This window comes from Podarcis muralis, chromosome 7 (assembly GCF_964188315.1).
Source record: "Podarcis muralis chromosome 7, rPodMur119.hap1.1, whole genome shotgun sequence".
In the NCBI taxonomy this organism is placed as follows: domain Eukaryota; kingdom Metazoa; phylum Chordata; class Lepidosauria; order Squamata; family Lacertidae; genus Podarcis; species Podarcis muralis.
In genome coordinates, this window is record NC_135661.1 from 72,418,373 (window position 1) to 72,434,708 (window position 16,336).

General features: G+C 48.8%; 1 protein-coding gene across 2 annotated transcripts in view; it reads left to right on the forward strand.

Annotated features, from left to right (window-relative positions):
• Window positions 1–2,242: 2,242 nt before the first annotated feature.
• Window positions 2,243–16,336, forward strand: part of KMT2B (lysine methyltransferase 2B) — a 61,135-nt gene continuing 47,041 nt past the window's right edge. The window contains exons 1-2 of one of the 2 annotated variants that reach the window (XM_028742691.2): window positions 2,243–2,690; window positions 15,040–15,115. In XM_028742691.2, coding sequence (XP_028598524.2) covers window positions 2,361–2,690; window positions 15,040–15,115 — 406 coding nt within the window. In that variant the 5' untranslated portion in view covers window positions 2,243–2,360. The remainder of the gene's footprint in view (window positions 2,691–15,039; window positions 15,116–16,336) is intronic. The other variant, XM_077932072.1, reaches the window with a different exon arrangement.

The window sequence follows — 16,336 nt, forward strand, 5'->3', positions numbered from 1 at the left end:
CAGTGTGTTGGACTGGTAACTGTGCAGTCTGATTCTGTGATTCTGCTGAAACCGTAAACTAGCTAGTCTGCATCTGCTTCATATACTTAAAGCACATGCCTTCCACCAAAGTATCCTAGGAACTGTAGTTTATTAAGGGTGCTGGGAATGGTAGCTCTGTGAGGGGAAATCTACAGTTCTCAGGATTATTACTTTTTTGTGGGGGGGGGGAGGTCATGTGTTTTAAATGTATGTTAGGCACACAACCCTAGTTGGGGCTGCAATCCCATATACAAGCTTGCCTGGGAGTAATCCTCTAGGGTTGTACCACTGGATCTGGTTTACGCAGACAGCTGGTGGAGATGGAGAATATGTGTTAGCATCCTAGGGTGTCAGAAAGAAATGTATGACTTCAGACGGCTGGTGGTGGCTGGTTTTTGTTTTGTAATGCTTCCTTGGGTTTTGTGTTTTTAAGCACCCTATACCTGGTATCATGGGGGACGCGGGTGGCGCTGTGGGTAAAAGCCTCAGCGCCTAGGGCTTGCCGATCGAAAGGTCGGCGGTTCGAATCCCCGCGGCGGGGTGCGCTCCCGTTGCTCGGTCCCAGCGCCTGCCAACCTAGCAGTTCGAAAGCACCCCCGGGTGCAAGTAGATAAATAGGGACCGCTTACTAGCGGGAAGGTAAACGGCGTTTCCGTGTGCTGCGCTGGCTCGCCAGATGCAGCTTCGTCACGCTGGCCACGTGACCCGGAAGTGTCTCTGGACAGCGCTGGCCCCCGGCCTCTTGAGTGAGATGGGCGCACAACCCCAGAGTCTGTCAAGACTGGCCTGTACGGGCAGGGGTACCTTTACCTTTACCTTTTTACCTGGTATCATAGCATATCAGGGAGCAAGGTGTGCTAGAAGCTTTTGCCATGGTCCCCCCCTTAAAGAATCACTTGTACGTCATGTTTTGTTTTTAAACAAAATAGCAATTTTTAAAGAGCAGCCTGACTTGCAGCCCAAGTGGTGCAGTGCATTCTGGCATCTTAGTTGGCTTAGAGAGAGAGATACAGTACGTTTCAACATGAGGGAAGACCGGTTTGGGAGTTGGCTGATCCTTTGAAACATAAATGCACTTGTAAATGTTTCATTCAGCCTGAACACGAGAGTGGCCAAAAAACTTGCGTTTCCCCGAGGGAATTGGGAGGGATGAATAGACTGAAAGTGTCTCTCCCTCAGCCTCCACTCCGCACCTTCGTAAACATTCCTGTTCCTGCTTCGTGAAATCTTTTGTATATCCAACAACGTGATAAAGTTCCTGCTTTTTCAGGTTTATCTGCCTTTTCGGGGCGGGAAAGCTGTTGTACCATTTCCTCCCTAAATTCTCACTCTATCCCGCACGCGTTCCGTGTCTCACTCGCACAGCCCCAAATCTCGCATGCAGAGGCATTCAGAGTTTGGGTTTGTCTGTCCCGTCGCTGCAGCTTCTTTACTTCGTCGCGTTTAGGGAGCGCGCGCGCGCGATCTTCATTCATTCATTCATTCATTCTCCCCAAACTTCGGCAACTTTTAAGTTCAGAGCGGGAGAGGACTTGTCGGCTTAACGTGGCTTCACCACTGTCAAATGGAGGGAAACTGTGTTTCTTCTCTCCCCACCGCGTTAAACGGTCGCGGCGATGCTCTGCCTGCTGCAGGACGCTATTCCTCAGGGCTGCTCGCTGGGGCAGTGGCGTCCTTCATTCATCGTCCCTTCGGGGGTCTCTCTGTGACAGCATTCTACGGGCCGCGCCGTCCAGCCCCACCCCGACTACAACTCCCAGGGTGCATTCCAAACGAGATCGAGCCTCGCGCTGCATGCTGGGAGCTGTAGTCTTGCCGCCGCCGCGCCTTCCTTCTCGCCCCGAACGCGAAATGGACTCGTTCCTCATTCGCTCTTTCAGGCCTCCCAAGGCTCCTGCCTTCATTGCCCGGGCTGAACCCGACTCTTTATCTCTCAGGCACACGCCCCGCTCTTCACCCCTTACGCGAGCAGCCATTTACAGCCGCCTCAGTCGCCCCACCACGCCGGAGGGCAGCTTAGCTCGGGTGTCGGCCGCGGTGCCTCACGGGAGACGTAGTCCCTCCCCTCCTCCCGCTTCGCTTCACGCGGCGGGGCTCCGTCCTAGCGGCGGACTTCCCTTCCCATGGTGCGCGGCGGCGACAGAGGGCCACTTCCGGGGCGCGGCGGCCGACGGGAAGCGCGGTCCCTTCCCCTCGCGCCCTCCCTCCCGTCGCATTGCACAGCCCCCCTCGGCGGGACTCGGGCTCCCAGGCTGCCCCGCGCTCGGCGCTTGAAGGCTCCTGCGGAGGATTGTTATTGTGGCGGCCCGGCCCCCCTGGGCTCCTCTCAGTGTTTAAAGATGGCGGCGGCGGCGGCTTCGGCGGGAGGCGGCGGCAGCAGCAGCGGCGGCTCGTCCGGGGCCTCGCAGGCGCGGGGCCGCTTCCCCGGCCGGCCCGGCGGGTGCCGCGCGCGGGGCGCAGGGGCCGGCAGCCGCGCGAGGGTCTCGCTGCTGGCGCCGCGCCTGCTGGTCTGGGCCGCTCCTGGGGACGGGGAGCGGGCCGCGACGGACACCACCCTGGGGATCCTCCTGGGCCTCAGCCGGAGCTGGCGCCGCCTGCAGGGCCTGCTGGGGGACAGCAGCAGCAGCAGCAGTAGCGGAGGCGGCAGCAGCGGGGGCGAAGAGGAGCCGGTGAGATTCCCTGCAGCTGGTGGGGCTGGGAGGTTTCGGGCCCCGTCTTGACAGGGGGCGCGGGAGGCGCTGCGGAAGCCCACGCACCCCGTGGGGTGGGGTCGCGCCGAGTGCACCCGCGCGATGGTGCTCAGCTGTTAAAGGGGGGGGGGTGCAGAAGCACCGTAGTCGTCCTCATCTCCGGCAAGACCTGGGCTGGAACCGCATTGCTTTTTCACTCCCTTCATCGATGCATTTCTCCAACAGGAGCGCGTGTTCGTGGTTGGTTTAGTTTCTTAATTGTAGTGGGGGTGGGGAGGCTTGTTGTGGCTGATGCGAACCCTGCCACAGAGCTCACCTGCAAAGTGGGGCAGGATCCCTGGAGTTTGCGCCCCTCCTCCTCTCTTTTCCCCTGCTTCCTGGGCTGGAGGCTGGAAGCTGGCCTTAAATCCCATGCTTGTGCTTCCTGGGCTGAGCTTAGATGCTCTCCCCCCCCCCCCAGGAAATTGGCTTTGGGGGTGTGTGCGTGAGGGTAGCGCTGGTGGTGGGGGTCTATCTGGCTTGTGAGGATGAGCTGGGCCTCCTTGCAGGGGAGATAAGTTCGTCTGCTGGCACATGGTGACCTGCACTGGTGATGTGGGATTTGAGGCTGCAGGCATGTCCAGGAGCAAGTCCTGTTGAGCACAGAAGGGGTGCTTCTGTGTCAACAGACCTGGACTATAAGGGGGTGTGGGGGATCAGCTTTGTTCAGCTGTCAGGATCAGCTTCTCCTTTATGCAGGCTGTGCCTCCCACTTTGGATTGCTGCATGCAACACTTTTATCAGGTAGCCATGGTGAACAGATGCTGCCCTCCTTGGGGGGAGAGACAGGGGAGGGATTGCCTTTGAGCTTCCCTGTTGTTTGCACACAGCTTCTTCTTCAATAGGTGCTTTCAAACTTAAGGCGGTTTGGGCAGAATGGCCCTGTCTCTGGCTAGGCAGGGGTGTGGTGCGATCAGACATATGGGGCTTTTGTTCCTACCTTGGTCCTTGAAAGCAGAAAGCTGACAGCGCTTAGTCACCTGCTCTGCTGTCTCCTCCCTGCTCCTGTAGCATTAGACACATGGGAGAAACTAGCCTAACCAGGGATGGCCTTCACCATACAGAGATTATTCCAGCAATTTGGGAAAATAACTTCGAAGGTTTCAAGCTGCGTAGAGGTAAATTGTTGCTGTTCACCAGGGAACAAGGGGAATCAATATGATGGTGATGGAAGGCTTGTGTTGGAAGAATGGACCTTGGGCTTTTCTAAGGTGGGGAGGATGGGTGTTTGGGTGACTTTCGAGTCCCCAGAGAAATATGCTAGAAAGGATTGTAAAGAAATGTCAAGAAAGGAAGCAGATATGACTGAGCTGGGCTACTGCTTGTCTTTCACTATTGTACACCTATCTCAGCTGATTGCAAATGAGAGTTAAAAGTTAATCTCTTGAAATCTTGCTGCAGTGCAACATGGGACACAAAGATTTAGCAGAGTCTGAGAGTGAAACTGAGGTAAGGGACAAGTTATCGGCTGACTGACTAGCCGGTATCTGGGCTTTATTTAAGAAACTATTAAGTTTTGTTCTTCTCTTAGTAGTTAACTGAATTTCAGATGCTGGTTTTCAGTTTCTGCTTTGGAATAGCATAAGAAAGCAGGAAGACTCATTTGTGGTAGTTGCAAGTTGCTTCTTTGCCCCCATCTGGTAAATCTGCTGGGTGGTGGTAGGGAGCTTGATCGAATCTCTATATTAAAACAAAATACAAATATATTTCCACATAGAGAACTATTTGGCAGCGAGGGTGGGGGCGGTTTCAAGCCTTGCCTATTCCCTGACATGTGAGTCTTGTACATGGTTGGACTCTTTTTTTTTGGTGTATGAAGAAGCATTCTGTCAATGTGAACCCGCAACTGCCCTATGAAGTGTCCATTGTAGATGGAAGTGTATTTACAGTGTGATCACATCTCACATCATGGTTTGGTTCCAAGGGTTCTGTGTATACATAAAAATTACACATACCCAAACCCTTGCGGCTACTGGGTGATGGGAAAAGAGAAATAACTCTCCCCACCCCAGCTCGCACACCAAACAGGCCTTGCCTCACAAGCAAGGCAGAGGTCTTAAAAGCTATTTTTTCACACTGGGTTACCCCCAGCGGACCCAGTTCGAAAGAGCTTTTAACCTTCCACCTTGCTTGGATTTAACTTGTGCAATTTCAGCTATCTATCTTCAACCATGTATGGGTGAAATTGTGCAAGTTAAATGCATGTAATATGCGATTGTACTGTGCTTTATCTACTCAGTTTATATTCTGTCCTTCCAAAGGAGCCCACCACCTTCGTTTTGTAAGCATCTCATCTGACTAGACCTTTGCAGATTGTCTCCTTTCTGTTGTTCTTCAAGGGAAAGCCCAGGATGGGTATTTTTAGATGGCAGATTTTGGTCCCCTAGTAAATTAAAAAAGTATGCAGGTGCCTAGCAGTTAGCATTCCAGAAGATGCAAAAGGGACCAGTTTTGAAAGCGCCCTAAGCTAAGAGGTTTGAGAACTATTTGGCAGAAATTGGGCTTCTTAGGGTGAGATGGCCTATTTTCTAGGAAGACTTGAAATGATTGTAGGAGAAAGGAAGAGGGCTACTCAAGGTAAGAAAGCATCTGCTTGACCTGCCCTTAGCACTAGAAACTTGGCTGAAAGCACACAAGGACAACTAGTGACCAGAGATGCATGTTTTGACACCTTGATAGATTTTGACTGGGTGGGCAGAATATACTGGAAGGCCATACCTTGGCAGGGAGTGACTTCAGCCTTTGGAAGAGGGCTTGGTGAAATCACTTGGGTAATCAGCTTTCCTTGTGATTAAATCCATCTCTTGCTAGTGGCTGTTGCTGTCTTCGGTCAACATGGGGAACCTGCAGCACTCCAGATGTTGCTGCATTTGCACTTCGGTCAACCACAGCCAGCATGCCCAGTGGCTAGGTTAGGATGGGAGTTGTAGCACAGCAACCTGTGGAGGGTCACAGGTTGCCACCCCTGATATAGGCACTGGAAACTGATATGTGGTTCTCAGCACTTGTTGGGCTACACAGTTTGGGTTCATCCATAGAAAAAGCATTGATGGCATTTTAAGGTTTCTTTGGTAAGAGGTTTCTGACAACCACAGATTGTCTTGTAAAGCATGCAGCCACAAAGAGAGTGTTGGATGCATCCTAGAGTACAGTTCCAGTCAACATGTCTTGGTGTGTGCACTCGGTTCATTTAGGGCAGGGGTGGGGAACCTTCGGCCCAGGAGTCAAATGTGACTCTCCAAGCCTCTCTGGCTCTTGAGACTGTCCCCAGGGTGCACACCCCCATTGGCTCTGCCTGGCACCCTCCTTGAGTGTGGGGTTTCTTGTTTTTTTGCACATTTGGAATGTGTCCCTGAACACAAGACCCTTGCTTGCCTGGGTGGAGAATAGAGAGGGAAGTGTGAGTGTAAAGAACCAAGCATACTGTACAAAGGGGGAAATGTGTATTCATTGTTCTGCCCCCTAGGCAAGTTGTCTAGAAGAGAATGTAGGCCTCTGGCTAAAAAAAATGGTTCCCCAGCTCAGATTTAGAGCAACGGGCACCTTGTGTAAATGCAGTGTGCCATAGAATGCGCCCCAGAATCCTATGCAATGTGCAGGGGATCCTGAGCAGACAAATTACTGTAAAAAGAAACTTTGGAAGCTTATGGCAATAAGAATTGGTCACAATATTTAGCGTACAGTGGAACCTCGGTTTTCAAACTTAATCTGTTCCAGAAGACCGTTCGGTTTCCGAAAAGTTTGAAAACCAAGGATCAATGGGCTGGCTGCAAAGTCAATGGAAAGAAATAAAAAACGTACCTTGGAAGCCATTCGGCTTCCGAAAATCATTAAAAAACGGAAGCATTTACTTCCAGGTTGTCGGCGTTCAGGTTCCGAATTGTTTGGCTTCCGAAGCGTTTGACAACTGAGGTTCCACTGAACAGGGGACTTGTATGCTTCCTGATGACAAAGGAGATGTGAACTGGGAATAACAGCTGAGGTCGCTTTTAAAACACCCTCTAATTTACAGGCAGTGCAGAGAAGAGCAGATCCCTCCATCGTGTCTACAGCTGGGCATAAAATCACCGGCTTCTCCTGCAAGTTTAGGTAATCCCTACCATATGAGTACTAAGAATTCCACCTTCACCCAAGGGGGAAAAAACCCAACCAAATACTAACCATAAAAGAACTGGTGGTGTGTGTACCCACATATTTCTCCCTTGTCGAGTACGGAAGCACATGAAGTGCAATTATTTTCTGTTTCTTTGGTTGGTTAAATAGCTAATATCTCAGCTCTTTCAAGGAGAAAACACCACCAGTGGTAACTGAGCCTACATTTCTTTATGCAGGCTACCCCTTTGCCATGAGTGAAATGCAGTCATCTTTGTATCTCTGGTTCATGCAACAGCTATTGCACGACCCCTGGCCAGATCCAGTTGTGTTTTGCGTTTCCACAAGATGGCTGTACACGTGTGGAAAGTTCTTACTCGCCACAGACGATGTGGCTGCAGGTGTTTTTCAAACCTGTTCCATTGGGTTGCCCTTGGAACAGAGTTTGGGTCACAGCCATGCTTGTGTCTACTGCAGTCTTCCCCAACATGGTGTCTTTCCTTCCAAATATTTTGGAATGAAAAATTCTGTCACCCCTGAGTGTGGGCCAAACTGGCTGGAGTTGACAGGAGCTGTAGTCCACAGTATCAGTAGGGCACCAGGCTGTGGAAAGCTGATGTGCAGATAACAGCTACTCTGGTGCTTTTCAGTAGTGGCTCCCCATTTGTGCAATGCTCTCCCCAGGGAGACCCGCCTGGCACATCACTAGATACCTTTAGGTAACAACATTCCATTTTAACCAGGCTTTTGGTTTTAAACTTATCTATGACCACCTGGAGTGGAAGGGATGTTTTTAATGTATCTTTCCCCCCTTTGGTTTTGATGTATGTATTGAGGGAAGGGGTTGTTAGTCACTTTGAGTTGTTGTGGAATAATAATAATAATAATAGCGTTCCAGTAAGCTGTTAATGGGGACGCGGGTGGCGCTGTGGGTAAAAGCCTCAGCGCCTAGAGCTTGCCGATCGAAAGGTCGGCGGTTCGAATCCCCGCAGTGGGGTGCGCTCCCGTTGTTCGGTCCCAGCGCCTGCCAACCTAGCAGTTCGAAAGCACCCCCGGGTGCAAGTAGATAAATAGGGACCGCTTACTAGCGGGAAGGTAAACGGCGTTTCCGTGTGCGGCTCTGGCTCGCCAGAGCAGCGATGTCACGCTGGCCACGTGACCCGGAAGTGTCTGCGGACAGCGCTGGCCCCCGGCCTCTTGAGTGAGATGGGCGCACAACCCTAGAGTCTGTCAAGACTGGCCCGTACGGGCAGGGGTACCTTTACCTTTAAGCTGTTAATGATGTTTGGCATACCAGTCCATAATGTGACCAGTGTCAGAAATGGCCATTTGAGGTTGAATGGCATTCTTCCTCGCAGCCAGGTAAGAGCTAGCTCCAGTTACTGCTGCTTTGATAACCATCGTAACAGACACATGGGAACTGTCAGGAAACACTTTCCCTGCTTGCTATTGTGTTGAAATAAAATATTCTTTAAAAAAACAACACTTGGGAAGCCCTTCAGTAACCTTTACTAAAAGTGTAATACTGGCACACCTAGACAGGGCCCTTGTTTGCCTCTGTTTCATCAATTCCTGTTTCCTCCACTTTCTGTGTCTGCAATGGACAGTTACCCAGAACAGGTCAGGGAGGGCATGGGTGGATTAAGACACTCTAGAGCAGGGGTAGGCAACCTAAGGCTCATGGGCCAAAAGCAGCCCATGGGGGTTGTTTAACCGGCCTACGAGCTGCCCCCAAACCGAGCCACCCACTCAGTGAGTCCCTGCGCGCTGCACTAAACCGGCGCGGCACAGGGACTTGCTTCCGCAGTGCCAGAAATCACATCTGCGCATGCACAGACACTGGAAATCGCATCTGTGCAGGCACTGGAAAGCACTTCTGTGCAGACTCCGGAAATTGCATCTGCACAGACACAGACACCGGAAATCGCGGGCGTGCACACAGTCCAGTCCACGAAGGACTCACCACTGGAGTGAACTGGCCCAGGCAAGGTAAACCTTGCTGACCCCTGCTCTAGAGATCAGTAGTTGGCTTGAGACATATTTGTTGATTTTTTTTTCAAAACCACAAATCAGTGAGAGGGAAAAATACACCCTAGGATTGCTCCTCAAAATATAAGGATGGTTGGTTCATCGTCTTGCTGTTCTTGAGTCCGGGTTCAAGCGTTCAGCAGGAGGCATTATGCAGTGTGTCTCAGCTTGAGCATGCATATGAGCGATAGTCTGTATGGAAGCATCTTTGCATGATCTCCCTATTGTTCCATCAGGGAAGGAGTTTTGACAGGCTGCCTGCCCTTGGAGTGCCAGTTGCATGCGTGCAAGAAGATTTCGACACTGCATTTAAGTGTTCAATATCCCTGTGCCTTCTGTGACAGCAGAGCCTTTGTGAACCCAGTCCTGCGTGTCCTCTGTGATCTGTGAACAATGTGACCTTCACATCATGAACTATGGAGTTAGCTGTTTCCCCCCAGTAAAGCTGTCCACCCATTCAAATAAATGTTGGCTGATTAATTGGATGAGTTTTGGTTGGTTAATGGATTAAGATCCATCACAGGGTACATGTCTGATGGGGGCACATGATGATACAGCCACCTTGCTGAAGCTAAACTGGACGATGGCCAGGGAACCCCACAAACATTGCTTTGAGTTCCACGAAGGAAGGAAGGCAAGATACAGGTGTGCTAAAATAAAAATAAAAAAATCTGCAGAAACTGGCATGCAAGAGGCCAAGCGATCGTTTGTAACAATAAGCAGATTTCTTCTGTTTCTAGATGATGTCTGAGCATACATTGCATCAGGTGTTCCAAAATGCATTTTTCTTTCTCCCACTGGGAAGAATCTCATGGCACCTTGAAGGCTGGAAAATTTATTATGGCATATGCTTTTGTGGACTAGCGTCCTCTTCACCAGATGCCTGAAATATCATTGGGATTGTGTGTGTTTTAAGGTCCCAGCCACACCATACATTTAAAGCACATTTATGCCACTTTTAACAATGCTAGGAATCATAGGAACTGTCGTTGGCCCCCCAGCTTATTAGTGCCAGGAGCTTTGCATTATTGCCAACCTTGTCTTGTAATGGTCACTCACTTAGGTTTTTTCATAATTTCTCTGTCTGTTATTTATGCATTTTGTTTCCTTCCGGCTTCACTGCTCCCTACCACTGCTCTCAAAAAATGTACATACGTCTCTACCAATTATTAAAAAAATGCTTCATACATCTGACAAAATGGATTCTAGTCCATGAAGGCTTATGTCTACCTTAGATTAGTCTAAGGTATTATAGCGCTCTTTGCTGTGTTTGCTGTCCTTCTGGAACTGCCCTATTGTGATGGTCATCTGCAATTTTTATGAACACTTGTGTTAAAGTAGTATTAAAACAATCCACTCGCTTAATCAGGGGCACCCTTTTAAGGCGATTGTTCAGTTCCATTTCCAAAGTTTTAATCAAACGTTGCCTCCCTAGTGTTTTATATTGATAAATGACACATGTAGGGGGGGGGATGCCTATTAGGATGTGTGGGGTTTCTTGTCTGGAAGGAGGGCTTGCCAACCTGCCAGTGGGTGCTTGGCCACCCAGGTCTGGAGGTGCCCTTATTGCAAGGATAGGGAACCTTGGGGCCGATGTGCCCCCTACAGCCTTCTCTGTGTGACCTTCAAGAGTCTCACTAGGCCACACCTTTCAGTCCTCCCTCATTCCTTCCTAAAGTACCTGATGGCGGATCTTGCCTGCCTGGGTGGGTGGAGGTAGCCATAGGTGTATAGACACCACTCGCTTTCATGTGTCTAGAACGCAGCCTACTGTCACATCCATTAACATGCCGATTTGGGTTGCTGCTCCCACCCACCCCAAGCATTCAGCCCCAGAAGATTGTCCATTAGGAAATGACTCCCTTACCTTCCTGTAGGATTTAATGGCAACCACTTGCTTACATAGGAGAAAGCCAAAAGGTGCCCTTGGAGACATCTTTGTGGAGGGGCCTTGGTCTGATCCCCTGCCTTCCATCGCTGAGGCTTTCTTCTACTAGAGGATTACCAGGACCCAAACCTTGGTATTTTCTAACTACTGTATTTTTCGCTCTATTACACGCACCCGACCATAACACACACATAGTTTTTAGAGGAGGAAAATCCGTAGGCATGCCACCCGTAGGCATTCCCTCCATAACACACACAGACATTTCCCCTTACTTTTTAGGAGGAAAAAAGTGAGTGTTATGGTGCAAAAAAATATGGTATATAGTGAGAGGGAGAAAACACAGTTCTCGAGAGAGGAAAGGCACCTCCCTATTTCTTTCTCCCCCACCCCCAAATTCTCCAGGATACTTGCTGTAAGCTGTCAGGCCTTTGGCAGGTCAGTTGTCTTCCCTCTCCATCCTCAGTTTGTTATAAACGGACGCATGAACATTCCGCATACCAAGCTTCTCTCAGCCCTGGACTTCCTGGATAGACTTGCACAAGCTCTGGTCCATCGTAGTTATGTGTAGGGTATACTGGTGTTGACGCTGGAGTGGGGCAGGTCTAAAAGCAGAAGAAGTCACCTGCAAGTGCCTATTTGCATGCAGAGCCCTTCTCTATGAGTTGGTGTCTGCACACAGCATGTTGTTGCAGAAGGACAACTCAGCCGGGCGTGAGGGGAGACCCGTGTGCATGAGTAACACCTGAAGAGGGCGTTTCTGGCTGAATTCTGGTTCCTTAGACCAGGGCTTGGAAGCTTACACCCAGGGGCCAAATGTGACCCTCGAGCTTGCCCTCTGAACTCTCCCCGGACCACAATCCTTACTGGCCATGCTGTGCCCCCCAAGTGCTTTTGCCTGGCTAGAATGTTGTCGCTGTGCCCACTTGGCCTCTGGTTCTGCCCACCAATTATATTTCTTCCTTAAACGGTGGCCCTCAGGCTGAAAAAGTCTCCCCATCTCTGCTTTAGGGGTGTGGGTGTAGGTGTAGAGTAGTGTTTCCCAAACTTAGGTCTCCAACTGTTTTTGAACTACAGTTCCCATGATCCCTGGCCACTGGTCCTGCTAACGGGATGATGGGAGTTGTAGTCCAAAAACAGCTGGAGAACCAAGTTTGGGAAACACTGATGTAGAGGCTCAACTGCCATAATGATCCTCTTAAGCTCACAGGTTCATGTTAGGTGGTTTGGGTTCTTTTCTTTTCCTTCCCCTAAAATGTTGTTTTGATCACAAACTTGCGTCTTCCTTTATCTATGGTTTTCCCCAAGTATGTGGATGCTGATGCCTTCTTTGTTGGTAGCCCTGTTTCTTTCCTAAACTGATAGACTCTCAGCCACCTGATTTTTACTATGAGATTGAGAGAGCAATGATGCTACCTGAAAGCCCACCAGGTTTGGGGCGGAGGAGAGGGTTGCAAGATCCAGTTCTCCTCCCAACCCTGTTTGCTACCTCCAGTTCCCAGAAGTTGAAACCACCACTTGCTCCTACTGTTGCAGTTTGCACAAAAAAGCAAGGCATGCACTTATAGACTAAAGCAAAACAAAGTGTTTGGTCCATCCCCCCATTGCTGCAGTAGCAGTGCCAACACTGAAGTATGTACGGATGTGGAACTGGGAGCACCTTTTCTACCTCATCACAACCCTGTTTCTAATTTTCTGCTGATGGACGTTAAAATATATTGTTTTCCCTCTTCCTGCAGCCCAGAAGTGAGACCAGTCTGAGCTGCATGGATGGAGGGAAAGTTTTGCCCCCACTGTAATTAATTTCCCACGTATAGCTGTTTCCCCACAGGAATGTATAGCTGCCATTCATTTCCATGACATAAAGTATAGGGGTGAACTGGTACCACACCTGCCCTGCTGATCTCTCAATTAAGAAGCAAGTTTGCATCTTAACTGCATAGTCCTATCCTAGTTTCTGTTTCTTGGCCAAATCACACCAGGTGCTATCACTGACATTTGTAAGCTGCTCTGGGGCCCTCTTTTTGACTGAAGAATGGGATAAAATAACAGTTACCCCACCTGCCCTGCTGCCTTAGCTGAACACAGGTTTGGTCTCACCTGTCGGCTCAAACATACCGAGAATTTCCCAATGGAACCCAGAGTTCTGTCTCACACCATTCATTGCATTGAACAGAGAGCAACAGTTAGAAAATGAAGAACTCACAAGAATTATAAGGAACTTTCATTTCCTGGCTGGTTGCTCTCTACTGCAGTAGTAGACCACATGTTCTGTGGGGCATTTTGAGATGATCCTGCTGATGCAAAAGTGCCGAAAACTCTTTCTGGAGCAATGAGCAAATTCTGAATAGTAGGCCTTCCTTTGACAGTCTATTACAGCTATACTATATGCACACAGTGGAGAGAAAGGAGGAAGCATTGGCTAGGTAGGTGTTACTAGCTATGCACATATGCCAAACCCAAATCAGCACTGAATAGCAGCATCTAGCCTAGGGTTGAGGAACCTTTGACTCTCCAGAGATTGCTGGTTCAACAGAGCCCATCATCTCCGACCAGCCGCCAGGTGTGGTGGTGCTGATGGGAGTTGGAGTCCAGCAACGTCTAGAGGACCACAGGTTCCACAGCTCTGATATAGACTAAAGCATGTGCTGTGCTTATCCACGGCTTACAGCAGCTGTCTACTACCAGTAATGCTTCCCCTTTGCAGCACAGTTCCAAGAACAGCTGCATGGGGATGCAGAAGGACTTGAATTCGAATTTAGAAGCTGTTGAAGCAACCACCCACTAAGAGAATGTGAGAATCCACGAAAAATAGGTAAAGAGGAATAATGCCTCTCATGCTTCCCTGTTGATCTTCTCCAGGAGTTGCTCCACCCATAATCTGTTGTACATTTTGCATACCTTCTGTCACCCAGCGGCCATTACCTCCAGCCTTGCATGCAGTGCCTGAGAGTTCCCTAAATTTCTTTGGGACCTTCAGAATCAGACCCCCCAACATGGATAAATTTCTGGCTATGTCTGGGGTTTTTGTGTTTGCTGAGACCCAGACTCTCACCTTTCAGAAGAGAGGGACAGCAGGCCCAGGAACTTTCTCTGCACATCCAAAGATGAGTCCACTATGTGCTCAGATGTGGGTCTGAGGTTACTTTGTATAGATGTGGGGAAACTGGTACATAGCACTTGGGTTTCCATGTAAAGTTACCCATGTGTTGGGCCAATTCTCTTATACACAGTGTGTCAGTTGTGCATGGATCAGTCACCTGAGACCCTTCTTTGTGTGCCTCCTCCACACGAGGTCTGGAGGGTGTCAACATGAGAACAGGCCTTTTTTGAGGTAGCTCCCTCTTTGTGGAGTTCTCTCTCCAGGGAGGCTCCCCTGGCACCTTTGTAAGATACCTTTAGGCGCTAGGCAAAAACATCCCTCTTCCCCAGGCCTTTGGCTAATTAAACCATCTATGGCCTTTTCAGTGGCGTAGCGTGGGGGGTGCAGGGGGGGGGCCGGCCGCACCGGGCGCAACATCTGGGGTTAGGGCAAATCCACAGGTTAGGGGGCGCAAATCCACGGGTTAGGGGGCGCAAATTACTTGCCTTGCCCCGGGTGCTGACAACCCACGCTACACCACTGGGCCTTTTACAATGGGAGTATTGTTTTTGCTTGTTACTGTGGTGTGTATTTTTGTGTCTTCATATTGTAAACTGCTCAGGGATTCTTGGATGAAGGGCGGTATAGAATTTTCAAAAATAATAATAATTAATAATGACTGACTTGCCCTGCCTGTAGTAATCACAGCAGCCACATACGGAAAAAGCTTTGATTGCTGCTCCTCTGAGAAGTGCAAACTGGCCATTTTGCACAAAATTCCCAGTAGATGTACACAGGATTTGGTGCCTTTATGTCCATACATTTGAATAAGCTCTGTGATACAAATCTGAACGATGCCAAGTAACTCTGCAGGCGTATTTTTGAACACGTGTCTTGCTGCTCTGCCATTAACACTTTGTACACAGCCCTGCCCAGGTGTTTTGTCTATTGTACGCTACCCTGGAATCTGATTGAATAAAGCGTGACTTAGAAATGTAAATAAATCCTCCTCCTTTATTTTCAAAGAATTGTGTGGGCAGTGGTGGTGATGGGGAGACACCCCAGAGTTGTGCAGCGGTGTTGGAAGAAAGGGGTTTAACCTTGGCTACGTGGGTGATCTGCTGTAAGGAAAGGGCCGGGTGGTTTCTTCCTTGAACGTGACCCTCACTTGTGACTCCAGTTCCTTCTCTCTTGCCTGGCAGAAGGAGTTCCTGGGCTTCCATTCAGAGGATGACGCCTCTCAGAGCTCGCTGCGTGCTGCTCTACGTTTTAAAAGAGGTAAGGGTGCCATTGCGGGTGCCTCTTGGTGGTTTTCTGGCTAATCTGACAGTGGTCTGGAACATCTGCACACACATTTAAGTCCCAGCAATAGCAACATGGAAAAACAACACATAAAAAACCGATTAAGTAATTCTGTTGAACAGAAACAAGCATAGCCAAACTAATAATAATAATAGTAATAAAGAACAGCATTCTGTCAGAGGGCCAGACTACATGTTACATGTTAATAGCATGTTTAGATTATGTGCGACACTCTTACAAAAAAAAGCAGGCACAGGGAGTCTAGATGTGGTGTTTTTTGTTACAACAAAGCTGTCCGAAGCAAGCAATTCATTATATTAATTAGTTGCCCTGCTTGTGTGTCTTGATCTTCAGCTCATGGAACACTGAGATCAACTTTATGTAGTGAAAATAGACAGCTACATCTACCAATGCCATAGTACAAGTGAGAAAATGAAACAGTTACAGTATAAAAGCAGCTTCCAAAATTTGAACTAAAACAACAGCAAAGGTAGCCTTTGGCTAATTAAGCCAACTATGGTCTTTTAAACTGGGTGGGTAAATTTTTTTTGTTACTATGTTATGCATTTTTGTGTTTTGATAACGTACACCCTGTGATCCTTGGATGAAGGGTGGCATAGAAATTTAATATGCAATGAGAAGCCCGGCTCTTTTACCTTCTTTTTGTCATGCCGTTTGCCTTAGCTCAGTTGCATGCCTACCAGATACGGAGTTTCACCTTTGTTCCTAGCAAATTGTGTCTTCTTGCTTTCTGTTGTTACAAGGGCTGCCAACCGATGGAAGAACGTTTAACTGGTTCATCAGCTGACTTACAAAGAGCTGATTGAGATTTTTTAAAAATGTGTATTATCCCAGCTTCCCTATAGGTGCATTCTGGGGAATACTGAAGAGAATCTGAGAGAACTGTTAGCTTCATTTATTTAACAAAATGTATTGACCACTTGATTTTAAAAGAAAGAACTCTAAGCAATTTAGATAAAATAGCATTTTCTTATTAATTGCTTATGTATATTGATCAATTCAACAAACTTTAAAAGCAAGTCAAAATGTGGATAAAATCAGCAGCTTAAGGACAAGTAGACATAAAAAAAACAAATAAAAATTATGTATCTGGGTAGGCTTGCCTAAACAAAAGGGAGTTTTTAGTAGGTGCCATAAACAAGACAGTGACTGTCATATCAGCAGGCAGGGAGCTCT